The sequence below is a fragment of the Ranitomeya variabilis genome, chromosome 5, assembly GCF_051348905.1.
Source record: "Ranitomeya variabilis isolate aRanVar5 chromosome 5, aRanVar5.hap1, whole genome shotgun sequence".
NCBI classification, from domain to species: domain Eukaryota; kingdom Metazoa; phylum Chordata; class Amphibia; order Anura; family Dendrobatidae; genus Ranitomeya; species Ranitomeya variabilis.
Genome location: NC_135236.1, coordinates 484,448,150 through 484,475,112, shown reverse-complemented (window position 1 = coordinate 484,475,112; position 26,963 = coordinate 484,448,150). Strand labels below are relative to the sequence as shown.

Sequence of the window (26,963 nt, the reverse complement as noted above, 5' to 3'; positions counted from 1 at the left end):
ACCCTAAAGTCAGTACTTTGTAGAGCCTTCTTTTTCGGTAATTACAGCTGCAAATTGCTTTGGATAAGTCTCTATGAGCTTTCTAAATCTTGCCACTGGGATTTTTGTCCATTACTCAAGGCAAAACTTCTCCAGCGCCTTCCTCTCCTGAACAGCAATCTTCAAGTCTGACCACAGGGTCTCCATTAGATAAAGGTCTGGTCTTTGACCAGGCCATTTAAAAACATTTACACGTTTCCCTGTAAACCACTCGAGTGTTTGTTTAAGGCCGGGATCCCACGGCCGAGTCTCGCAGGTGAAATCCCTCCTCTGGCGCCGGCACTCCAAAGCGGAGCGTGCAGTCGCACAGCAATACATGGAGCTGCACGCTCCGCTCCAGAGTACCGGCGCCAGAGCTGGGTTTTCACCTGCGAGACTCCGCCGTATCTCGCGTATGTGGGATCTCGGCCTAAGAGTATGCTTTGGGTCATTGTCTTGTTGGAAGGTGAACCTCCGTCCCAGTCTCAAATCACTGACAGACTGAAAAAGGTTTTGCTCAAGGATATCCCTGTATTTCACACTATCCATTTTCCCTTCGACTCAAACCATTTTCCCTGTCCCTGCTGCCGAAAAACATCTTCACAGCATGATAGTGCCACTAGCATGCTCCACTGTGGGGTTGGTGTTCTTGCAGTGATAAGCGGTCTTGGTTTGGTGCCAGTCATAGCGTCTACTTTTGTGGCTAAAAAGTTAAATTTTTATCTCATCTGACCACAGCACCTTCCTTCATACATTTTATTATTACTTATTTATATAGCACCATTAATTCCATGGTGCTGCACATGAGAAAGGGTTACATACAGAGTTATAGATATCATTTACAGTAAACGAATTTACAATGACAGACTGGTACAGAGAGGAGTCTCCCAGGTGTCTTGGCAAACTCAAAACAAGCCTTACAATTTTTGTGTGTAAGTAAAAGCGTTTTTCTGCCCACTCTTTGCAAAAGGCCAACTCTATGGAGTGCATGTCTTACTGTGGTCGTATGGACAGATACTCCTTGCCAGGGGCTGAGAGTTTTGGTAGGAGGCACACATGGTACCATGGTCTTTGAATTTGACGATAATGGATTTGATGGTGTTCCGGAGGAACATCAGAGATTGGGATACATGTTGTTTTTTTTTGATAGCCCAACCATGACATTTTGCTGCTCAAAAACTTTGTCCCTGACTTGTTTGGAGATCTCCTGGGTCTTCATAGTGTTATTTGGTTATTGGTGCTTCTCACTTAATGGTGTTGCAGCCTCTGTGGCCTTTCAGAAAAGGCGTAAATATCCTGACAGACCATGTGGCACTTAGATTGCACACAGGCAGACTTCTTTTCATTAAGCATGTGACTAATGAAGGAAATTGCTTGCACCAGAAATATTTAGAGGCTTCATAGCAAAAGGGGTGAACACATATGCACATGACAATTTTTCATTATTTCATCAGATAAATATACTTTATGTGCATATCTTTCTCATGCCACTTCAATAACGCAGACTATTTAGTGATGATGCATCACACACATCAGATAAAAATATTCCTTCAGGCCTTGGGATCCATATTCATGAAAAAAAAAAAAAAAAAGAATAAAAATAAAAAATATGGGTATACTTACTGTCCCGACGGCCCCCGGCTCTCGGCAGTGCAAGCGGCGCCCTCCGTTCCCAAGGATGCATTGCGCGAAGGGCCAGAGATGACGTCGCGGTCACACGACTGCGACATCATTTCAGTCCTTCGTGCAATGCATCCTTGGGAACGGAGGCCGCCGCTTGCACCGCTGAGAGCCGTCGGACAGTAAGTATACCCATATTTTTTATTTTTATTCTTTTTTTTTACGTGAATATGGATCCAGGGCCTGAAGGAGAGTCTCCTCTCCTCCAGACCCTGGGAACCATCCAGGACCGCTCCCTGCACACTCCGTACTCGGCATATAAGATGACCCTCGATTTTTGAGACGATTTTCAGGGGTTAAAAAGTTATCTTATACGCCAGAAAATACGGTAATTCCTATGCAGAAAACTCAGTGTTTTATACTGTCAATTGAGTTCCTTCAATGTATTAACACGCAACATTGGAAAGAAAAAGTCACAGCCAGCAACATGCAAAGCTTTACCTTCTCTAATGGCTGTGCATGGAGCTCCTTCTTCGTGTTCCAGTCGGATTTCTTTCAGGGCTACAAGATTCTCCGTTAACTTACTCCTTCCTTTAAATACTGTGGCATAAGTACCCTGAAAACAAATATATATCCTAAGAATTCACATAGATAATATGCTACTGGCCACAGTGACTGCTTGTCCTAAGTACAAGGCACTGATAAACCTTGCATTTCTATGGATCTTCTAGCCAACAAGCTGATGACATTACTTATGGGAAACAAGTGAATGGCCAAGGATAATGAAACTGGTCAAGAATAATTATGAGCGCTCAGATGAGGTGTTACCCGAGCATGCTCGTGTGCTTCCAGAGTGTCATCGGAGTGCTCGAATAATATGTTTGTGTCCCCTCGGCTATTAGACAACCGCAACATGTGCAGGGATTGCCTGTTAGGCACTCCATGCATGTGTTGTTACTGTCTAACAGCGGCAAGACATGCAGCCACAGGGAATCAAACATATTTTTCGAGCATGCAGATGACACTTAGCACACGAGCATGCTCAGATAACACCTTATCCAAGCACGTTCGCACATCACTAGTGGTGATGAGCGAATATACTCGTTACTTGAGATTTCTCGAGTATGCTCGGGGGTCCTCCGAGTATTTTTTTTCTGTTCGGAGATTTCGTTTTTCTTGCCGCAGCAGAATGATTTACATCTGATAGCCAGCATAAGTACATGTGGGGGTTGCCTAGCAACCAGGCAACCCCCACATGCACTTATGTTGGCTAAGAGCTGTAAATCATTCAGCTGCGGCAAGAAAAACGAAATCTCCGAACAGAAAAAAAATACTCGGAGGACCCCCGAGCATGCTCGAGAAATCTCAAGTAACGAGTATATTCGCTAATCACTAGTCAAGAAAGGAAAAAAAGAATCTATATATCTATAAATTATATATACGCAAGACTCCACTCCTTTGTAAACTAAACAGTGAAAACTTCTGAACTTCTTATGCACTTGTCCCAGGTTGCCACCATAATCTCTGCTTTCATTTAGCAATCCAGGCTATTGATAAATACAGGTTAACTTTTACAACCTGAGGCGGATTGTCTATACACCCTACTTCTCATACCAGAGTTTGTAACCATATCTTCAGATTAGGCATTTATAATTTGATAGTGGAATGCATTGGCGGAAAGAATCTTTCTCCTGCCATGACAGTTTATTGCCATGTACCAGTGTAAAATGAAATGCCTCAGCCTTAGGTCGGGTCAGGTGGCCGTATATCATATATACTCAGACCTAGGGCTGAGGCATTTTAATCTATACTGGTACATGAGGTAAGGTTCTAGTCACCTGACAGCTGTAGTCAATCACAGGCCTCCATGGTCAGGTGACCAAAGAACGGAATGTCATTACTGCACTGGATGCAAGTGTTTAAGGAAGGCGAGTATACCAGATTGTAAATACTTGGCATGCTCCATTTTATTCCAATGGAGTGGAACCCTTCTTGAGTGTCCAATCTTCCTCACCGGAGTGCTATATACCTATGATACATATATATGGAGATACCAGATTGTGATTATTTGAAACCATCCTTGCCCCCTGTAAATTTTAAAAGGAGTGGCCCAGGCTTAGGACGAAAGTCTGCAGCCACTGTGACCGCAGACTGCCGAATTGTGCAACGTGCGCATATTTGGATATGTGGGGTCACAAGCCAATTAGACACGTTTGGCTTCTCTTGATAGAAGTGAATCATCATTATCCAATTCATTATCCATAAGAGAAAATAAATAATTTATAACAATGTAGTAGCTGGTTTATAAGCTTGGTATATCACATCTAGATTATATCATTATGAGATATTTACGAACCTCTCCGAGCTTCTCCAATTTGACGTACGTTTCCATCTTCCCAAAGCCAATTTCAGACTGTGATCACAATGTATAAAGAAAAAAATGTTATACTAGGATGGTACTGTAATTACAAATCGTTCAGGAAACAAAGGAGTATTAACAATTAATGTAAATTTTGTTTTTGTGTTTGTTAAAGGGAACCTGTCACACTAAGCCGTTAGGAACTAGAAGAGCCACCTTGTGCAGCAGTAATGCTGCATTCTGACAAGGTGGCTCTTTTAGTTATTGGTGCAGTCAAAGCAGAAATAATCCGTTTTATAATTTCGCAAAAATACCTGTCATTAGTCCTGGAGGCAGGTCTTAACCCCCCCTGCTGCACACGCCACACTGCCGTCACTCAAGGCTTCTTCGGCGCCGGGCGCCACCCCCTCCGCGCTGTTTTCAAATCAAATCCGGGGCCTGCGCTGTTCTGTTCTGCCTGGGGCAGGCGCAGTGAACGCTGCCCGTCTGACCTCAGATGCAGTCTTGCAGACTGCGCCTGTGTGAGGTTGCAAGGTTCGTTCCCGGCGATTGCAAGGATGATCGATCAGCTGAAGATACACACGCTGTAAGACGGGGGACCTGGGTGAGTGGCTGACACGCAGTGCGCATGCCCAGGAATCCCAGCCCCGCACTGTGCATAATGCATAACACACTGCGGGGCTGGGATTCACAAGCTGGGTGGCCGCACAGGCCCAGTCTGCGAGACTGCATCTGAGGTCAGACGGGCAGTGCTCACTGCGCCTGCCCCAGGCAGAACAAAACAGCGCAGGCGCCGGATTTGATTTGAAAACAGCGCGGAGGGGGCGGCGCCCGGCGCCGAAGAAGTCTTGAGTGTGGCGTGTGCAGCAGGGGGGTTAAGACCTGCCTCCAGGACTAAAGACAGGTATTTTTGCGAAATTATAAGACGCTTTATTTCTGCTTTGACTGCACCAATAACTAAAAGAGCCACCTTGTCAGAATGCAGCATTACTGCTGCACAAGGTGGCTCTTTTAGTTTCTAACGGCTGGAGGGGGTGACAGGTTCCCTTTAATTTAACAAATTAAAAATTAAAGCCAAAAGAAAAAACAAACAAATTGAGTATGTACCTATAGTAAGTAAATAAATAGTACATGTAAATAACATCGGGTACTTAGTTAACGCTATTTCGGTAAAAACTCCATAAAAGCTATACCACCAGGATGAGGTGTACCAAACTGGGACAGTCCTGGCCTGTCTCTAGTATTAAAACCTTACCTTGTCAACCAACTTCAATGTGCATAAGCCGCTCTGTGAAATGGGCACAGTGTGAACATGTTCTTATGCATTGGACATACACTAACTTATTATCTGACTCATTTCTTGGGTTTTTCTGCAATACCTTGTACTTTGTACAAACAGGAGCATGGTCCCATTTTCTGAGCTAGGCATTTATTTATATAGCTCCCCATGGACAGGTGGCTGAACAGTCGGGGCCCAGTGCTGCTCTGCCGGCACAATGTTAGCTTTCAGAAGGTCAAAGGAGCTAGTGGATAATCTCCGCGCTGCGGACAAGATTGAGACATATATTCCAGTGTAGTAAAAGTAAGATGATAGTTTATTTCAACACATTTCGAAGTACAACGTTACTTCTTCTTCAGGAAAAACCATATCACTATGGTAGCTTTGAATACTAGAGACAGGCTAGGGACCATCCCGACTGGGTACACCTTGTTGTGATGGGATGGCTTTATGCTTTTTTTACTATACTCAAAAGGCTTTAGCGTGAAGCACTGGACCCTTTTTCTGTGAAAAGGGCCAAGCGTACATCATTAGATATTTGCAATTTAAGTAGACAGTGCTGTGAGGCATTGCCACATTACCAGTGAAGCTCTTCGTGATCGTCTGCTCATTGGTTGATCAAACTGTGGGCTATTAATCTGCAGTTTCTCTAAATATCCGTCAGGTATCCTGATGTCCGCAGGAAGTGAGAGACGCTTATTTAAGTCCTAACAGAAAAGGAGAAAAAAGTCATAAGCTATAAAATGTACACACGGATATGGGTCAGTCTAGTGTTGTCTAGATCTCTATACGCTCTAAAGATGCTAAATCTGTAACACATATATTATACTCGAATTTGAAAATCTATTAAATTGGCATTTTCTTAAACATGCAGTTTGTAGAATATAACACATCATCATACTCTCTTGCCGTACAAGATCATAATGAGAAAAAGGCACAATATGGCAGAAGTCGCTGTACCCAGGAAGGCAGAAAACAATTTAACCTGGTTATAATGGGATATACCAAATATATCTACAAACACTCAAGGACACAAAATTATACACATCAAGCAGGTTTTACCAACAAGGAGCTCGTTCATGGAGGTTACACAGTTTGGAAGGTTTATTCACTTTGTTGTGATCATGTTCTCTTACCATAATTCAAATTATGGAGTATGACTACAATATGTGACCACTTATGTGCACAGGAATTAAAGGACTATACTGCTACAGAGATCTTAACCTATTTTACGTCCCACTATGTGCTGCCACTAAGACTTCATAGATGTTTGCTATAAGTATATTTTTTTCTGTAATATGAATGCAATGTTTCTAATACACTCCTTAATAATGACATTGTAACACCAAGAATGAAAAGTTGTAAAATTATATAAATCACAGGATTGACAGACATGTTAATGATCTATAAATGTGTAAGAAATAGAAAATTTTCCAAACATCTTAATTTATTCAGGAAATACATGCACTTTCACGCCTTGGCATGCTATCAATTTGATTATTAATGGTTGTCTGAGGAAAGATCTTCCAAGTGGAATGCACCTGGGTATGAAAATCATCATGATCTACTGCTGGCAGATCCATCTGCAAATGCCATCCAATGAGATCCCAGATGTGATCAAAGAGAGAAGTTCGGTGATGCTGGAGGGCATGGTACCACACATATTGCTTAAAGTGGCATGAGCATTTTGTCATCTGGCATTATGTTGAAAAATGGCCTTACCACTGGTTCCACGGCAAGATTAATGTAATGTCCAAATGTAAGTTGTGACAACAGCATTTATTCTTAATTCTGGGGGCTGGATTGTTCAGCAGGTCACAGGACATGAGCAATTGTTCATATGAACTTGGTCGTTGACTCTTGTATGTTAATCTGTGGAATGCCTGCTAATTAGGTATTGTATCAACTCCCTGCGGTTTACTAGTCTACACTCCATGAAGGACAAAAATTCAGGTTAATTGAACAATCGAACAAAGAGGGATTACTTCCTCCACCTTACCCCAATCCTGTGGGAGAAAGCCCTGAATGAGGGTTGTCGAATATAAAAGGGGTGCTTCCTGTATCTACAGAGAGACTCTACAGGATCAGCCCAAGGGACCATGGCTACAGCAGATAAAATACAGATCTGCTCCACTGCCCATCACTGAACTCAGAAAGACGTCTAGAGAACCCCGGTTGGTACTGCACTATATATTGCTGCTGGCTGGAGCTGGATGCATGCGCTACGGTCATGGTATCTGTCATCTGGAGGAGAACAGGCTGTGATTGCAGACTATACTGGAGGGATATACAAAAGCTGTGCGCCGACGAAATGTTGGGAGACCGTGGGTATTGCCTGGTATGGGGCAATGGAAATTACTGGTTCTGGGATGGGATCTCGTGGACTAGGGCATTGCAGTATGGCCATCTACCCGGAGTTGCTGTAAGACAGTGGACGTAAGGAATAAAAATAGTTTCATTGTTAACCTGCCTAGGTGATAATTACAACCCACAACCTCAGATCTTCACAATTGTACCTGGAATGAAACCACCCCACAGCAAAATCCTGTGAGTGGGACGATGGGACATGCTTTGTGAAGACCTATTCATAGTGTTGTCAATGTGATCTTAATTTCACTACATCCAAGACAAAAGAGTCTCATTACGGAAGGGAATAGACCTCCATGGCTGTCTTGCTCTACAGCATTATAGCCTTTGACAGAGATGGCGTGAAGTCAATGGTACACCTGTAGCTTGACATTTGGCTCATTGTCAAATGTCATGATTATGCCCTCCTGTGTGATGTCCAGACCGCATAAGACCGCATGTTGCTTCTGCTACTGGTCAGTCTGTGTGGTCTAAAAGTGCTACCTTGGTCTGCAGTGTCTCTGGACTTGTCTCCCATCAAGCACATCTGGGAAATCATTGGTCTAAAAGTGTCAAACAAGTGTGGCCTAAAGCTTGCCAGAATTCTGGTACATTTAGCCAAGAAACATTCAACCACTGTTCTGTTTCTTGTCAAAGTCTGCTATAAGGGATATCACATTGATAAACAAAAAAGAAGTTTCCAGTTTTTCGTTCACTTAGCATAGGATAAATCCCGGGGGCAGAACTATAAAACCTGGAGCGTTCCCTAAAGGTTGCAGTCAGCTGGAGATGACACAAATGTTTCCTATGCACTGGTGTTCATCGCTACATTTACTACCAGTCTAAGGGTATGTGCACACGTTGTGGATTTCCTGCGGATCCGCAGCGTTTTTAGCTGTGCAGAAACGCTGCAGACCCTCAAGTGATTTACAGTACAATGTAAATCAATGGTGTAAAAAAAAAAAAATGCTGTGCTAATGGTGCGGAAAACTCCGTGCGGAAACGCTGCGGATTAAAAGTAGCATGTCACTTCTTTTTGTTTATCTGCAGCGTTTTTGTACCCATTCCATTATAGAAATCCGCAGGTGTAAAAAAATGCAGTAAATCCGCAAAAAATAAGCACAAAATCTGCACAAAAAACGCGTCAAATCTGCACCTGCGTTTTCTGCCAAGAGGTGCTGAATTCGCACCAGAAATTCCTAAGCCTAATCCGCAACGTGTGCACATAGCCTCAGGCTTCCAACCATTTAGCTAGTAACACTATTACAACAGTTTGTCTTCTCCATCCAAAAAAACGCTATTTGAAATGGATGAATGTCTGACCGAATAGATTGCTTGCTTTTGTGATTTCAATCAATAACGTACACAATAAACCAAAAAAATCCATGCACCGAATTTTTCGGTGTTCTCAAAGAACATGGCACATATCATCCAGTGGGACTTTTAGTCAACAACATATAAAAGCAGTATGCATTCTGCTGAAAAATACGGTAAGTCAAGTGCATGAAAGAAAAAGCAATTTATAAAACGATGTGATTAAGTGCAAACTCCCATATCAAGTACTTAATAAAACAGGGCAGGAAATTACCATACTCTGGGCAGCATAAATGAGACACCGGCTGGGTTATTATAGACATGGACGTTTCATGAACGTTGCGGGACTTTGGAGAAAACATACATTCAAATGACAAGCGTGGATTATGCTTTTTGGATGACTAGTCCCTGGGTACTTTTATCCCAATACTGCTCCCCATGACTGACAAGTGTATGTGTGTACAGTATATGGAAAGACCTGCAATTCTATGGGTGCAGTCAGATGGTATAAATCAGACTAAGATCAGAATGCAGTGCACTGATTGGCCAGCGGCCGACTCGAGCGTGACAGCTGCATAGAAATACATGAAGAAGCTCCAATCTCGATCCGATTTATATGGCCGTTGGACTGCACCCTAACACTGAGGGGTGAGGAGAAGCAGCCAGGACCAGCCTCTAAGACCGCAGAATAAAACATATGGCTGCATGGTTCGGGCAGCATGAATCTCATGATTGGCTGCCTTTTAAGGGGGTCTTTTCAAGTTAAAAGTTTCAGTATTAAATTTGTGTTCACATAAAAAGACTCAAGTTTGTTTTAAAGAAAAAAAAAAAACTCACCCAGTAGCATCTACGAGAGCCATCTTCTTACACGTTCCATAAATGTGCAGATAAGAGATAATTTCTAAGGTCAGTTTTCATGTTTGGCTGCTCAACATCAGGGAACCCATGGCTCGATCAGGGTTGGGAACGTCAGTTTAATAATTCATGTACTGCCCAACAGGCTAAGTAGTACTGATGTACACTCAAGAACAGATCCGTACACGATCATTTCATATCAGCAGGCTCAAATGTATCTGTGCTGCGGGCAGACTCTGCTGCCAGCTTCAAGGATGAATGACTCCCTGATGACCATGACAGATATGATCACTGTTCTAATGGCAGAGACCGCATAGACTGAACTGAATGCAGTTCACTTAAGGAAAGGACGTAACATATTATGCATCAAAAGAATAGCAGCAACAACTAGAGAGTTCAAGCCACACACAGAAATTACCCAGCTGCAAAATCTCTTTTTAAAGCAGCTCTATAACCAGATTTCACAATACAAATTGCAGACATTACTAGAAAGATTTCTGAGTCCCGATGAGGAGGTTGTATTTACTTTGAACATCGATGTCAGAACAGCTGTATAAACTTTTATGAAAATGTACCTGAGCCTCCACCCATATAGTTGATTAGCCACTCCTGAGTGTCCTCCTCCCTGCTGTAATCTCACACTCCTCACTACAAGCTACAGTATCAGTCAGGCTGAGTGAGTGGAGACTAAACACATGTGGGACTCAAACTCTCTCACTCTTAGGCCGGCGTCACACTCAGCGTATGTAAATACGGTCCGTTTTTTACAGCCGTAATACGCAGAAATGTTCCCAAAATAGTGATCCGTATGTCATCCGTAGGCAGAGTGTGGCAGCGTATTTTGCGCATGTCATCCGTATGGCATCCGTACTGCGAAATTTTCTCGCAGGCTTGCAAAACCAACATCTAATGGATTTTTGGCCTCAAATGTTCGTTAAAACATATATATATATATATACTAGCTGTACTACCCGGCTTCGCCCGGGTTAATGACTGCTGTTAGCAAAATAGAATGTGTTAACAAAAATTTATTCTGCACACAAAAACCACAAAACAAATAGATAGAAATGTAATTATTAAAAGGCAAAAACTAAGCTAATAGAAGCATTTCACAACATATATTAGCTTTGTTATACTGAGAATGTCTTTGTTGCCTATATTAACCAATCAGAGCTCAGGTTAATTAACTGTAGCAAAATAGAAGCTGAGCTGTGATTGGTTGCTATTGGCAGCCTGATAAATCCCCAGCCAACAGGAAGCCCTCCCCCCTGGCAGTATATATTAGCTCACACATACACATAATAGACAGGTCATGTGACTGACAGCTGCCGTATTTCCTATATGGTACATTTGTTGCTCTTGTAGTTTGCTTATTAATCAGATTTTTATTTTTGAAGGACAATACCAGACTTGTGTGTGTTTTAGGGCGAGTTTTATGTGTCAAGTTGTGTGTGTTGAGTTGCGTGTGGCGACATGCATGTAGCGACTTTTGTGAGATGAGTTTTGTGTGGCGACATGCGTGTAGCAACATTTTGTGTGTTGAGTTGCATGTGACAGGTTAGTGTAGCAAGTTGTGTGCAGCAAGATTTGTGCATGGCGAGTTTTGCGCGTGGCGAGTTTTATGTGTGGTGCATTTTGAGTATGTGCAAGTTTTGTGTGAGGCAACTTTTGCATGTGGTGCAACTTTTGTACATGTGGCAATTTTTCTGTGTGTGCAAGTTTTGCATGAGGTGAGTTTTCCATGAGGTGAGTTTTGCACGTGTGGCGAGTTTTGCGTGAGCCTAGTTTTGCATATGGCGAGTTTTGCATGTAGCGAGTTTTGAGTGGTGACTTTTGTGTTTCGACTTTTATGTGGCGAGGTTGGTGTGTGTGTGTGGTGAAATGTGTGCTGAGGGTGGTATATGTGTTCAAGCACGTGGTAGTGTGTGGCGCATTTTGTGTTTGTGTTCATATCCCCGTGTGTGGTGAGTATCCCATGTCGGGGCCCCACCTTAGCAACTGTACGGTATATACTCTTTGTCGCCATCGCTCTCATTCTTTAAGTCCTCATTGTTCACATCTGGCAGCTGTCAATTTTCCTCCAACACTTTTCCCTTCACTTTTTCCCCATTATGTAGATAGGAGCAAAATTGTTTGGTGAATTGGAACGCGCGGGGTTAAAATTTCACCTCACAACATAGCCTATGACGCTCTCGGGGTCCAGACGTGTGACTGTGCAAAATTTTGTGGCTGTAGCTGCGACGGTACAGATGCCAATCCCGGACATACACACATACATACATACACACATTCAGCTTTATATATTAGATATACCTGTATGTAATCTCCTGTATATAGTATATACCTGTGTGTCATCTCACCTATATATAGTATATATCTGTGTGTCATCTCCTGTATATAGTATATACCTGTATGTCATCTCCTCCTATACATAGCATATACCTGTGTCATCTCCTCCTGTATATACTATATACCTGTAGGTAATCTGCTCCTGTATATAGTATATACCTGTGTGTCATCTCCTCCTGTATATAGTATATACCTGTATGTCATCTCCTCCTGTATGTAGTATGTACCTGTATGTCATCTCCTCCTCTATATAGTATATACCTGTGTGTCATCTCTCCTGTATATAGTATATATCTGTGTGTCATCTCCTCCTGTATATAGTATATACCTGTGTGTCATCTCCCCTGTAAATAGTATATACCTGTGTGTCATCTCCTGTATATAGTATATAGCTGTATGCCATCTCCTCCTGTATTAGCCCTCGTTCACACGTTATTTGGTCAGTATTTTTACCTCAGTATTTGTAAGCTAAAATGGCAGCCTGATAAATCCCCAGCCAACAGTAAGCCCACCCCCTGGCAGTATATATTAGCTCACACATACACATAATAGACTGGTCATGTGACTGACAGCTGCCGGATTCCTATATGGTACATTTGTTGCTCTTGTAGTTTGTCTGCTTATTAATCAGATTTTTATTTTTGAAGGATACCAGACTTGTGTGTGTTTTAGGGCGAGTTTCGTGTGTCAAGTTGTGTGTGTTGAGTTGCGTGTGGCGACATGCATGTAGGGACTTTTGTGAGATGAGTTTTGTGTGGCGACATGGGTGTAGCAACTTTTTGTGTGTCGAGTTGCATGTGACAGGTTAGTGTAGCAAGTTGTGTGCAGCAAGTTTTGCGCATGGCGAGTTTTGCGCGTGGCGAGTTTTATGTGTGGTGCCTTTTGAGTATGTGCAAGTTTTGTGTGAGGCAACTTTTGCATGTGTTGCAACTTTTGTGCATGTGGCAATTTTTCTGCGTGTGGCAATTTTTCTGCGTGTGCAAGTTTTGCGTGTGGCGAGTTTTGCACGTGTGGCGAGTTTTGCATGTGGAGAGTTTTGCGCGTGGCGAGTTTTGAGCGGCGACTTTTGTGTTTCTACTTTTATGTGGCGAGGTTGGTGTATGTGTGGTGAAATGTGCACTGAGGGTGGTATATGTGTTCGAGCACGTGGTAGTGTGTGGCGCATTTTGTGTGTGTGTTCATATCCCCGTGGTGGTGTGATTATCCCATGTTGGGGCCCCACCTTAGCAACTGTACAGTATATACTCTTTGGTGCCATCGCTGTCATTCTTTAAGTCCCCCTTGTTCACATCTGGCAGCTGTTAATTTGCCTCCAACACTTTTCCTTTCATTTTTTCCCCATTATGTAGATAGGGGCAAAATTGTTTGGTGACTTGGAAAGCGCGGGGTTAAAATTTCACCTCACAATATAGCTTTGACGCTCTCAGGGTCCAGACGTGTGACTGTGCAAAATTTTGTGCCTGTAGCTGCGACGCCTCCAACACTTTTCCTTTCACTTTTTCCCCATTATGTAGATAGGGGCAAAATTGTTTGGTGAATTGGAAAGCGCGGGGTTAAAATTTCACCTCACAACATAGCCTATGACGCTCTCGGGGTCCAGACGTGTGACTGTGCAAAATTTTGTGGCTGTAGCTGCTACGGTTCAGATGCCAATCCCGGACATACATACATACATACACACACACACACACATTCAGCTTTATATATTAGATATATATATATATTTACTTCAGCGCGATATAGCAGAAAAGCCAGTAATTCAATTGCCGGCTTTTTTATAGAACACTGCTGCGTATTTCTCGCAAGTCACACTGCTGGCCGTGTGTAATCCGTATTTTTCTCTCCCCCATAGACTTTCATTGGCGATTTTTTTGCGCAATACGGTGACAAACGCAGCATGCTGCGATTTTGTACGGCCGTACAAGACCGTATAATACGGATCAGTAAAATACGGCTGATAGGAGCTGGGACACAGCGAATCATTGGGCCGTGTGTTATGCGTATTTTACGGGTGTATTTTCTGCGCTCATACGTCCGTAAAACTCGCCAGTGTGACGCCGGCCTTAAGTTGGACTCCTAAAAAGTGGATTATAATACACTGTACAGTAATTGCAACATGAATTTTCAAAGTAAGCACATTGGCCTCATCAGGTGTAAGATATATTCAGTAATTTAAATAGGCTGTATTGTGAAATATGGTGACATATCCACTTTAAACCTTCTCCACAAAATAGGGATTTTTGTGTACTCACCGTAAAATCCTTTTCTCCGAGCCACTCATTGGGCGACACAGAACCATGGGTGTTATGCTGCTGTCGCTAGGAGGCTGACACTAAGATGAGGCAAAAAAGTTAGCTCCTCCCCTACAGTGTACACCCTCATGCTGGCTTCCAGAGACCCAGTTCAGTGTAAAAGCAGAAGGAGATCATTAACAAACATATAACATAATATTAGAGTATAACATGTCAGAGTAGGCCAAAAACCATAAAAAAGAAAAACGGGCCATAAGGCTAACAGGGTGGGTGCTGTGTCCCCCAATGAGTGGCTTGGAGAAAAGGATTTCACGGTGACTACACAAAAATCCCTATTTCTCCTTCGCCACATTGGGGGACACAGAACCATGGGACGTCCCAAAGCAGTCCCTGGGTGGAGAACAATATAACTAAATAACTCCGTGTACCAACTGACTATAAGTGCGCAACAAGCTGCTTGCAGAATACGTCTGCCAAGGGCTGCATCCGCAGAAGATTGAGTGTGGACATTGTAGTGCTTTGAGAAAGGCCTTGCAGACCTGCTCTGCGGACGCCTGGCGCCGAATGGCCCAGGAAGCACCCACCGACCGATTTGTGTGTGCCCTAATCCCCGCCGGGATAGGTCTGCCCCTGACCCTTTAAGATTCTTGAATAGCAGATCGGATCCATCTGGCTATCGTTGCTTTAGAAGCAGCTAAACCCTTTCTGTGACCCTCAGGGAGCACAAAGAGGGAGTCCGATTTGCGGAAGGGGGCAGTCCTAGAAATGTACCTCCTGAGAGCCCTTACCACGTCCAAGGTGTGAAGGGCCTTTTCAACCCTATGTCTTGGCTGTAGGCAGAAGGAGGAAAGAACAATATCTTCATTAAGGTGGAAGGATGAAACCACCCTGGGAAGAAAAGACGGAGATGGACGTAGGACCACTTTGTCCTGGTGGAAGGAAAGGAAGGGGCCCGGCAGGACAGGGCGGCCAACTCTGAGACTCGCCTGATAGAGGTTACTGCCACAAGGAAGGTGACCTTCCAGGAGAGAATAGTCAGCGAGACATCTTGCAGAGGTTCAAAAAGGGACTCCTGACGAACACTCAGGACCAAATTGAGATCCCAGGTCTCTAACGGCATTTTATAGGGGGGTACTACGTGAGAGACCCCCTGAACAAAAGTCCTGACTTGCAAGTTAGCAGCAATCTTACGTTGGAACAACACGGATAAGGCCAAGATCTGACCCTTGAGGGAACTGAGCGCCAGACCGGAATCCAAGCCGGGCTAGAGAAATTCCAGAATGGAGGGAATTGAAAAAAATGAGAGGAGGACGTCAACGGAGCCTGCACCATGAGAAGAAGGCTTTCCAAGTGCGGTGATAGATGCAAGAGGAAGACGTCTTGCAAGCGCTTATCATGGTGGCAATGACTTGCTGGGAGAAACCAGCTTGAGTTAGGATCCAGGTTTCAACAGCCAAGCCGTTAAACATAGGGCCCCTGAGCTCTGGTGGTAGATTGGCCCTTGGCAAAGCAGATCTGGGCGATCTGGTAGCCGCCAGGGAACGTCGGAGATGAGTTGAACGAGCTCCGCGTACCACGCGCAACGTGGCCAATCTGGGGTGACTAGGATCAAAAGAACCCCCCTCCATCTTGATTTTCCGGATAACCTTCGGTAGTAAGGGAAGCAGAGGAAACGCGTACGGGAAGTGGAACTGATGCCATGGGGATATCAGTGTATCCACCCCGATGGCCTGGGGATCCCGAGAACGTGCTATGAAATTGGGAACTTTTGCGTTCAGTCTGGACGCCATCAGATCCACGTCCGGAGTCCCCCAGCGAAGGCAAATCTGCTGGAAGACCTCCGGATGGAGTTCCCACTCCCCCGAGGCGAGACCCTGACGGCTGAGAAAATCCGCCGCCCAGTTCTCGACACCTGGAATGTGCACTGCAGAAATGGTGGAGTGGTTGTTCTCGGCCCAACGGAGAATGTGAGAGACCTTCCGCATCGCCGCCCTGCTGCGGGTCTCCCCCTGATGGTTTATGTACGCCACCGCTGTGACGTCTGATTGAATGCGAATATGGTGACCCGCAAGGAGGAAATGAAAATGTCTCAGGGCAAACCAGATCGCTCAAATCTCTAAGATGTATATCAGAAGTCTCGACTCCCAAATCGTCCAACGCCCCTGAGCAGTGTGGTGGCGAAATACTGCTCCCCAACTGAGGAGACTGGCGTCGGTAGTCACTATCAGCCAGTGAATTGGGAGACAAGACCTCCCCTGGCTGAGAGATGATTCCCAAGTCCACCATTTGAGCGCTTGCCTGATCCGCGGGACAGAGGACATGGCTGATCGAGGGATAACGGACTCCTGTCCCAATTGTCTAGCAGAGCCTGTTGTAAGGGGCGGAGATGCAGTTGTGCAAAGGGAACCGCTTCCATTGCAGCCACCATTTTCCCCAGGATCCTCATGGCAAACCGAATGGAATGAGGAAAGGGACGACAAAGCATCCGGGTTCCCTGCTGGAGCGCTTGGGCCTTGGACCGAGGAAGCAGGACAAGCCCCTTGGACGTGTCCAGGATCATGCCTAGGAAGGAGATCCGTTGGGCTGGAATGGGGAAGGACTTGTCCAAGTTTATCAGCCAGCCCAGGCGTGAAAGGGTATCCAAGGTAATGCGGACGCATGCATCGCAGGCATGATAGATGACCTCCTGATCAAAGGTCTGCCCTAAGTATGGCAACACGACCACTCCTCAGGAGTGAAGAATGGCCATGACCACCGTCATGACCTTTGTGAATACCCTGGGCGCGGTGGCAAGGCCGAAGGGTAAGGCCTTGAATTGAAAATGGTCTTCCTGGATGGCAAAAAGCAGGAACCTTTGATGTGGTGGGAAGACTGAGATATGGCGATAAGCATCTTTGATGTCTATTGATGCTAGAAACTCTCCTCTCTCCATTGAGGAGATGACCGACCGGAGGGATTCCATCCTGAAGTGCCGGACTTTTACATACTTGTTTAGGAGCTTTATATCCAAAATAGGGCGCACAGTCGCGTCCTTTTTTGGAACGACAAAGAGGTTTGAATAAAAACCTCTGAATCGCTCGTGTTCTGGAACCGGAACAATGACCCCGTTTCGGCAGAGAGATTCGATGGCGCAGGGAAGTGCGCGAGACTGAGCTCCTGAACTTGGGAGTGGAATGCAAAACCACCCGATGCATGCGCAGTTCCTCGCACATCGTCACTTCCGTTATCGGAGTCACGGAAGTGTGCGGGGAGAATGAGGGAGAAGTCTTTGATGCGCTCCATGCTGGAACGCACGCTGTTGCAGCCTCTGAAGCTGAAACTAGTGCACGATGAGTGTATGACAATCGCCATTTTTTGTGGCTATGGGCAATCTATTTTATGCTTGTCATCAGGACTATTGACATGGGACATTTGTTATTGTGTGTATACCCTGGATTCTTGGATGGGTAAAGTTGGGGGTGGAGTTTCACAAAGCCCACGTTATAAAGCATAGTGGGTTTACATTGCCACCATGCAATATCTATACATCTAAACTCCTGAGAAGCCGTCAGGCGAAACGCGTAGAGATTCCTATACATCTATGTTGAGGTAAGTACCCCTCTCTGATCTATCCCGAATATCAATTGCATTTATGACTTATATGCTTGTCTAACAAATAGAGCAAATATACTGCTCCAAGTGTGGTGGACAAATCTTATAGACCTGAAGATCAGCAGGTTTCTCTAGGGCTAGCCATCGTGGAGCGGGGGCGCCATAACCGCTGACAAGTAGGGTGCCAACCTCCGCTGATAGGTAGGGAGCAGTGGAGGGGTACTTTGAATTTAAATTTATCTTTATCAAACTAAGCACTTTATTCCCTATTCCTGGTCTGTGACACAGACAAGAGATATATACATGTATATTGTGTGTGCTTTTCCTAATCTACACTATGGGGTACTATCTTTCCTGGTTGTGAAAGTATAACGGCTGGCACTTACTGATAGGGCACAACAGGAGAACAGTGTGAGCCGCCGTGGAACCTCCGCAAGCAGGCACACAGACCAGGATACACATATATATATATATATATATATATTTAGTATGTGCAGGGGGCACTTTATGTGTGGTGGTGTATTTGCATTTGTTGTCTGTCCCGTTTTTAACCCTAGAACGCATACCCATATACCCATAGAAATCTACACATTCACGCACCTGGGGCCTTTTAGGCCTGTTTACAATTATCATGGAATAACTCAAATAAAAATACTTTTCAAAGTTTATTGCAAAGTAAGGATGCATTCCCACTAGCGCAGGGGTCCGCCAGGACGGGATTCCGTAATGGATCTGACCTCCTGGTGACCCCAGCTAAGGCTGGCGGACGCATACCTGGGGCCTCGCAGGCCTGCCAGGTTACTTGTTTTCTATTTTCTGTAAAATAACTTTAGTTAGAATTTTGAAACTCTAGGTATTCCTCAGGTATATAGTTGTTAGTAATTTCCAGTTGTTCATATATTTTTATGTTATAGGCATTTCGGTATAACAACCATTTTTTGGGACTACCCCATATTCACGCACCTGGGGCCTTTTAGGCCTGTGTGCAAATAACACGGAATAACTCAAATAAAAATACTTTTCAAAATTTATTTTACAATTGCAAGGTAAGGATGCATTCCAACTAGCGCTGGGGTCTGCCAGGAGGGGATCCGTAATGGATCTGACCTCCTGTTGACCCCAGCTAAGGCTGGCGGAATCTCGCCATTCCGGCAGCCTTAGCTGGAGTTACCAGGAGGTCAGATCTATTATGGATCCCCTTCTGGCGAACCCCAGCGCTACTGGGAACACAGCCTAAGATGTGTATATTTCAAAACATAATTATGTGCATAAAACAACAAAAAAGTAAGTAAACGGGCACGCCAAATATAGGCATTCTATATGCAATTTTTTAATGAAAACGTTTTTTGGTTGTAGCAAACTTGGTGCAGGAATATTTATTTGTAACTTTACATATTCCCCCGACAATTCTCGCATATTTTTTTCTCGGCTGAATGTTCCTTGCATACATTTTGTCCGCAAGTAGAACAGAAACGCTCCGATTTTCTTTCCTTCTTTGCTGGACAAATATAGCAGCGCTTTCTTTTTTTTTCTCTTTGCTCTGGATGTTCCAGAAAGCGTATTCCACATCGGATCATTGCCTCCGTAATTTGCCTTGATAAGCATATCATGCTGCTTCTCTCCATCATAGTAGGCATCAAACGTTCATAACAAAGTTCTGTCAAAAATAGACGTCTCTTGTCTTTCCTGTTGGCATGGAATTTTGGATTAGTTTGACAATAAACAATGTAGCTATTGAGCGCTGACACATCAAGGATATTGGAAAAAAGGGCAACGGGACAACGTTTAGTCTGCCTTTTGCACGAATACTCTCCAATCATTTCGTCCATCTTGTCGACACCTCCTTTTGTCTTATTACAATGCAGTATGATTTCAGGTTTTTTTTTCCTGTCATTGGTGTCAATACTTCCATCATGATGCATTGTACTCAGTAATATCACGGATTTTTCTTTCTTGGCTTTATAAGACACCATTGTTGCTTGATTGCAGAAACCGAATACACTCTCGTAGATTGTTCGTTATGGATTGTGCTTCATGATTGGGGGAGTTTCGCAGCGGTTTGGCCTCATAGTACCAACAAGTGTAAGTTGCTTTTGAAGCAAAAAGTTGGCCATTTCAAAATTAGTAAAGTAATTATCCATTGTAATATTTTTTTTCTTTTTTTTTCTTATTTTTATGTTGTCATGCAGAATCCACACTCTTCCCAGCAATAGCAGAGTCATAAAAGTTCTTCCCCAGCAACAATACAGACAAAAAGACTGAGTATCACATGTAAACCTAGTACAGGCCTAAAAGGCCCCAGGTGCGTGAATATGGGGTAGTCCCAAAAAAAGGTTGTTATACCGAAATGTCTGTAACATAAAAATATATGAATAACTGAAAATTACTAACAACTATATACCTGAGGATTACCTAGATTTTCAAAATTCTAACTAAAGTACTTTTACAGAAAATAGAAAACAAGTAACCTGGCAGGCCTGCGAGGCCCCAGGTATGCGTTCTAGGGTTAAAGTACGGTATTTAATAAACGTTAAATTTTATCTTACTGGTTAGGGGTTATGTTTATGTTAGTACACACAATATATTTTGAAAAATATAGCAAAATGCAACTAATCTTGAAAGACTGGCAGGAAATTTCACAAGCTTAAAAGGGAACCCATCAGAAGGCTTTTCCAATAAAAAGTAAAGCTTTCACCTTTAACTGGTCTATTCCAGTAATTCATCAACCTGTGGTCCTTAGCAAGTCACAGCAAAGTGCACCTGCGCAGCCTAGTGCATCAACGGGGCAGGGTTCTGTGGATGACATTGGCTGTATCATCCATATCAATAGAGGCAGGATGACTGTGATTCTGCCTATAGAGGGGGCGAAGACTTGAGACCACCAATGCACATTGGACTGGACCATGATGATTAGCATACAGTTTGGGAGACTTCTACAAGGTAATATTTGTGATATTGCAGGGGGAGATCGCCTGCAGTAATAGACCAGTTAAAGTTGGTGACTTTTTTATATTGGAAAAATCTAATGAAGGCTCCCTTTAAAGGGAATCTATCACCACAAAATTCGAGTATGACTTGCGGCCAGCGGCATCAGGGGCTTATCTACAGCATTCTGTAATGCTGTAGATAAGCCCCCGATGTTACCTGACAGAGAAGAAAAAGAGGTTAGATTATACTCACCAAGAGGCGGTCCGGTCCGATGGGCGTCACGGTCTGGTCCAGCGCCTCCTATCTGCTTACGATGACGTCCTCTTCTTGTCTTCCTGCCGCGGCTCCGATGCAGGCGTACTTTGTCTGCCCTGTTGAGGGGAGAGCAAAGTACTGCAGTGCGCAGGGCCTCTCTGACCTTTCCCGGCACCTGGGCACTGCAGTACTTTGCTCTGCCCTCAACAGGGCAGATAAAGTACGCCTGCGCCGGAGCTGCGGCGAAGACAAGAAGAGGACGTCATCACAAGAAGATAGGAGGTGCTGGACCCGGACCGCGACGCCCATCGGACCGGAATGAACCAGGACCGCCCCTAGGTGAGTATAATATAACCTCTTTTTCTTCTCGGTTAGGTAACATCGGGGGCTTATCTACAACATTACAGAATGCTGTAGGGTCTCTGCTCCTGTATTATGGGGTTCTCACAGATGTCATATAAACAAGAGAAAGTCCTGTGCTATACAAGAGGCATGTCAGATCCCTGCAGTTGGGTCATAGTGCTGCTTCTTTCTCAGGATTAGTAGGAGTTTCCACAGGCTGGACCTTCGTAAACATTATAGTGAAATGCCATCACTTATGGAGATGAGAATAAACAGACTGTATTTACAAGCTTCAGCTTTTGATCCAAAAAATTGTGTGGGTCTCACTCATCTGAATATAACTAGCAGAAATGTATGTACAAACAGGCAAAAACATACCCATGGAGATCGACAGAACAGATTTTTAATTGCAAAATTTTCTACTAAAAATCTGCTCCGTGTGAAGGGATCCTCCCAATGTATATGAACTGCTTAACAAGATCATCTTCAGGTCAAATGAAAACAAAGCGCCACAGTCATGTGATCATGCAATCCGCCGAAATATATCATCTTTCTTATCTCACTATTCATATTTGGAGGGGAGATCAGTGTCAAAGGAAACAAAAAGCTCAATTTAACAACAGAATAAATGGAGAGCACTTGTTCCAAAGGTGTTTAAAGTTCTCTGGCGCTCCAGTAGAGGGCAGCATGTTCAAAGCATCATGCCCAACACTACTAGGTTCAGATCCAAGTGGAAGTGTGTGAAAGTAAACACAGGAGAGGTTGTAACTTCACCATAAGCTTAACTTACATCTTAAGTCGGATTAGAGAAGCAGTAACAACTTTCTTTCCAAAGACATGGAAAGATTTCTTAAACGAAAAGTCCAAAAAATAAAGACCACGAGAAAACTGCTGCTGCATTGTCATATTACTACCATATTGAGATTTACCGAGGTTTCCAAAATCTAAAATCAGAGAAAGTAAAGCATCTCCCAATGAAGACACAATTACAGAGACGATAGATTAAGCATGAAAACATTTCACAACCACACATCTGATGGTTGACAGGAGCAGTCCTGTTCACCACATCTAAGCTCGTGCACACGGCCGCATTTTCAGTTTCACTGCCATCCGACAAAATCTCAGATTCTACTCGGACCAATGTCAGATTTTTTTCCGCAGATGACGCCGGAGTTTGATCAGATATTTGGATCGCCCTCAGCAATGCAAGTGGCGGATTTCCATGGACTGACAGAATGGAGAAGATCGAGCCATCTTGTTCCTCCGTCTGATCCGAGACATCACACTATGCTCACATTTTTATCAAACTCCGATCGGTTTGATCAGCATGAGATTTGTCTAATCGACCCGATTCTCTCGGATGAGCGAATGCCAGGTCGTCTGCACATAGCCTTATGGTGAATCATCACAAAAATAAATCGTGGCGACCAGCTGCAGGACACGAGAGCATGGAAGGAGTGGAAGTGTGCACTTCCTGCTGTCTCAAATAGGGCTGTGGCATCCGGGGCCATTAGCCTGAACATTAACACGGAGAGGTGTCACACATCTGACAAATTACTAGAATTAAGGGAATCTGCTTGTTGGAGATGACTGGGTGCCCTAATTTTGGCATCCAAACAAGTACTCATGGCATCTGTGCACAGCATCACTGACTGATGGAGACTGCAAACAACTCCAAGCTCGGAGACACCCAGCCACTATGAAAACACAGGAGCGCAGGAACTGTGAGGTGTCAGGCATCATAGCTGCAGGTCCTTATGTGGCAATGGGAAACACTGCATGTCATCTCCAGGTCATTGTCCTGATGCAGCTGGCTATAGAGTGATACAAGCAGTGCAGGCCGGCGCTGCTATCGGCACAGTGCTCCTCAAGGCCAGCATTGGGCAGAACTTAATCAGCCCTTATTTTCCTTCTAGCCAGAACACACTACATGCACCAAGATAATATCCCACACGGCTGAAAATATTTCTAGAAACAAACACCCCCCCCCCCCCCCATATTACGGTAATTAGCATCTCAGGGCCAGAGATCAGACCTTAACTCCTCGCTCTGCTTAAGGCCCCGTCTCACATAGCGAGATCGCTAGCGAGATCGCTGCTGAGTCACAAGTTTTGTGACGCAACAGCGACCTCAGTAGCGATCTCGCTATGTGTGACACGTACCAGCGACCAGGCCCCTGCTGCGAGATCGCTGGTCGTGTCGGAATGGCCTGGACCTTTTTTTGGTCGTTGAGGTCCCGCTGACATCGCTGAATCGGTGTGTGTGACACCGATCCAGCGATGTCTTCACTGGTAACCAGGGTAAACATCAGGTTACTAAGCGCAGGGCCGCGCTTAGTAACCCGATGTTTACCCTGGTTACCAGCGTAAATGTAAAAAAAAAAAAAAAACAGTACATACTCACCATCTGATGTCCGTCAGGTCCCTTGCCGTCTGCTTCCTTCTCTGACTGAGTGCCGCCGTACAGTGAGAGCAGAGCGCAGCGGTGACGTCGCCGCTGCGCTCTGCTCTCACTGTACGGCGGCACTCAGTCAGAGCAGGAAGCAGACGGCAAGGGACCTGACGGACATCAGATGGTGAGTATGTACTGTTTGGTTTTTTTGGTAACCAGGGTAAACATCGGGTTACTAAGCGCGGCCCTGCGCTTAGTAACCCGATGTTTACCCTGGTTACCCGGGTGCTGCAGGGGGACTTCGGCATCGTTGAAGACAGTTTCAACGATGCCGAAGTCGTTCCCCTGATCGTTGGTCGCTGGAGAGAGCTGTCTGTGTGACAGCTCCCCAGCGACCACACAACGACTTACCAACGATCACGGCCAGGTCGTATCGCTGGTCGTGATCGTTGGTAAATCGCTATGTGAGACGGGGCCTTTAGACAACAGTGTCATGTGTACAAAGTATTCTCCTCTGCAATGGCTATCCTTATGTATAGTGACAGCAGGTTGTGACAGGACTCTGAGCGCTGGTGGTGTCATGGCCTACCTTCACATACTGCCAATTCTGCAATGCAGGGACCAGCGGAGGAAAAAGGCCCTTTTCTCATGATTATTTAACTTTTTGCTTAGAAATTTATTTTAAGATGGCATTTTTCATAAAATCACCCATTTTTGTAATCAAATTTGTGTTAAATGTATTTTTTTCCGTCTTTTTTACTGTGATATATAACAAACTTAGAAACCTTGCAATGTTCACACTGGCCCGTAGGCATATTTAGATTACGGTAACTTGCTGCTCTTACAGGTAGGAACTTGTACAGTCGTGGCCAACAAGAAGGACATGTTGAAACAAAATTCAGTTAGCACACACCATGTACACAGGTTGAAAACATAGCCACAATATTCACACTGTTCTCCCTGTATTGTAAAAGGACAAGGCGTGGAGTACTCCTATACATATTGAAAACTTCTTTTTTAAATTCCAATAAGCTTGCTATTTTTATCTGTTGCTTGGTGGTTTGTGTTTACTTCATCATTTGGTGGCAGCTTAAGCTTTCAACAAGGACATGTTGGGATTTCGCCCTGAATTTTTAGTGGGTTTCCACCAGGTACTCTGGTTTTCGCACACATTCCAAAGATATACAGAAAGGGTATTTAGCTTATGAGTCCCAGTGGGGACAAAGATGTCTGTAAAGCGCTATGGAAGAGGATGGTGCAATATGAGAAAGCATAAGGCAATGTGCTGCGGATCCGCAGCAGTTTCCCATGAGTTTACATTACAATGTAAACCTATGGGAAACAGAAAACGCTGTGCACATGCTGCGGAAAAAAACATGTGGAAACGCAGCAGTTTACATTCCGCAGCATGTCACTTCTTTCTGCGGATTCCACAGCGGCTTTACACCTGCTCCAACAGAAAAATGCAGTTGTAAAACCACAGTGAAATCTGCAGAAAAACCACAGTAAATCCACGATAAATCTGCAGCAAAAACGCAGGGGATCATTATACGTGTGCACATAGCCTAATAAATACATTCAGGAGCCTTTGTCATCAGTTGCACACAGAGGTGTCACCAGTCACTGTAATCCTCCCTGTGATAAGGAGCCTGCTGAAAACTCTTCCTGAATGGATAGAAATTTAGTTTTTTGTAATATAGCGTTTGGCAGTCAGTCACAGGGGTGGCGCTAATACTGTTTCAGTCAACGCTCTGTGTATAGAGAGCAGCGGCTATTACAATGACCCCCCTCCATCCAGACAGTGACTGACAGCAGGTTCAGCATTAGAGCCAGATGTCAGTCTATACACAGAGCGTTGACCGAAACTGCACTGACGCCAATGACTATGTTCACACGTTGCATTTTTGATGCATTTGTTTCCCCAAGGCAAAACCTGGCACCAAGAAACTTGCTGCAAACTAGGAAATTTTGCTTAGTTTTTGCTGTGTTTTTTTTTTTCATGGTACATATGTCTCTTGTGCATACTGATAAAGTTTAGTGCAAAAAAAAATAAATCTGATTCTACAAAACCTGATACCAGTTTTTGCAGCATTTTTTGACCTACCCAGGTGAAAAACGCTGAAAAAACACTAAAAGTAGTGACATGCTTCATTCTGTAAAACCCAAGGTTTTATGCAAAATACTGAGAGCAAAAAACCAAGTTGTGTGCATGAGATTTCTGAAATCTCATACACTTTGCAGGCACTATAAAACACAGCTAAAGTTTGCATTAAAAAAAAAAAAAGGATCAAATACGCAAAGTGTGAACATAGCCTATGACTGGTAGCCGAACGCTGCTGGGAAAAAATAAAGCTTATTTCCTTCAGGCACAGGGGCTTTCAGTGACAGTGCAGCGCAATGTCAGAGTGCTATTAACCTTCAGGTTGACCCCATATCCGAAGGCTAATAGCATTATTTTAAATGACAGGTTGCCTTTAAGTAATCGGCATCATAGGGCCCTTGAAACGAACAGCTGTAGTGTGTTGACGAATGATCGCAGTTGCCGCTGAATGCAGATTGGTACTTTGGCTGTGGTGAGGAGCCCACTTCCCATTATAGCAAAAGAAAATGAGTTTATGTACAGGAGCCATAGATCACAGTCAATGTCTAGATAGGATTAAACCGAGCCATTAGACAACAAACAGTACCGTCTGCCATTTGTGGACCATATTAGATTACCTCCATTGAGATTCGTCTGTGGATTCTGTTCCTGAGGCAAACACCTGTGGGGGACTGGACTTCATCTGAGGAGGTCCCAGATGCTTGGTCACTTTCACCATCTGATCCCATTTTTAGATTTTCGTGTACAATGTCTGAAGAAAAAAAAAAAAAAGATTTAAAATGAGAGCAAACACCAGCACAACTGTTATACCCTATGGAGTTAGCCATACAATATGGTTGCGTTATAACACATGGAACCAAGGCATCTGTTGGGAAGTAACAATTTAAAAATGGCTAAAGATAGAATACAGTACATCGGAGGGATCCGACTTATGGGAGCAAAAAACAAAAAATAAACAGTACA

General features: G+C 44.1%; 1 protein-coding gene across 4 annotated transcripts in view; it reads right to left on the bottom strand.

Annotated features, from left to right (window-relative positions):
* CDK17 (cyclin dependent kinase 17) overlaps window positions 1-26,963 on the bottom strand; it is a 226,138-nt gene that overhangs the window by 30,544 nt on the left and 168,631 nt on the right. For all 4 annotated transcript variants that reach the window (XM_077265524.1, XM_077265527.1, XM_077265528.1 and 1 more), the window contains 4 exons: window positions 26,618-26,751; window positions 5,858-5,983; window positions 3,995-4,051; window positions 2,140-2,254 (listed from right to left, as the gene is read on the bottom strand). In XM_077265524.1, the coding sequence (XP_077121639.1) occupies window positions 2,140-2,254; window positions 3,995-4,051; window positions 5,858-5,983; window positions 26,618-26,751 (432 nt within the window). The remainder of the gene's footprint in view (window positions 1-2,139; window positions 2,255-3,994; window positions 4,052-5,857; window positions 5,984-26,617; window positions 26,752-26,963) is intronic.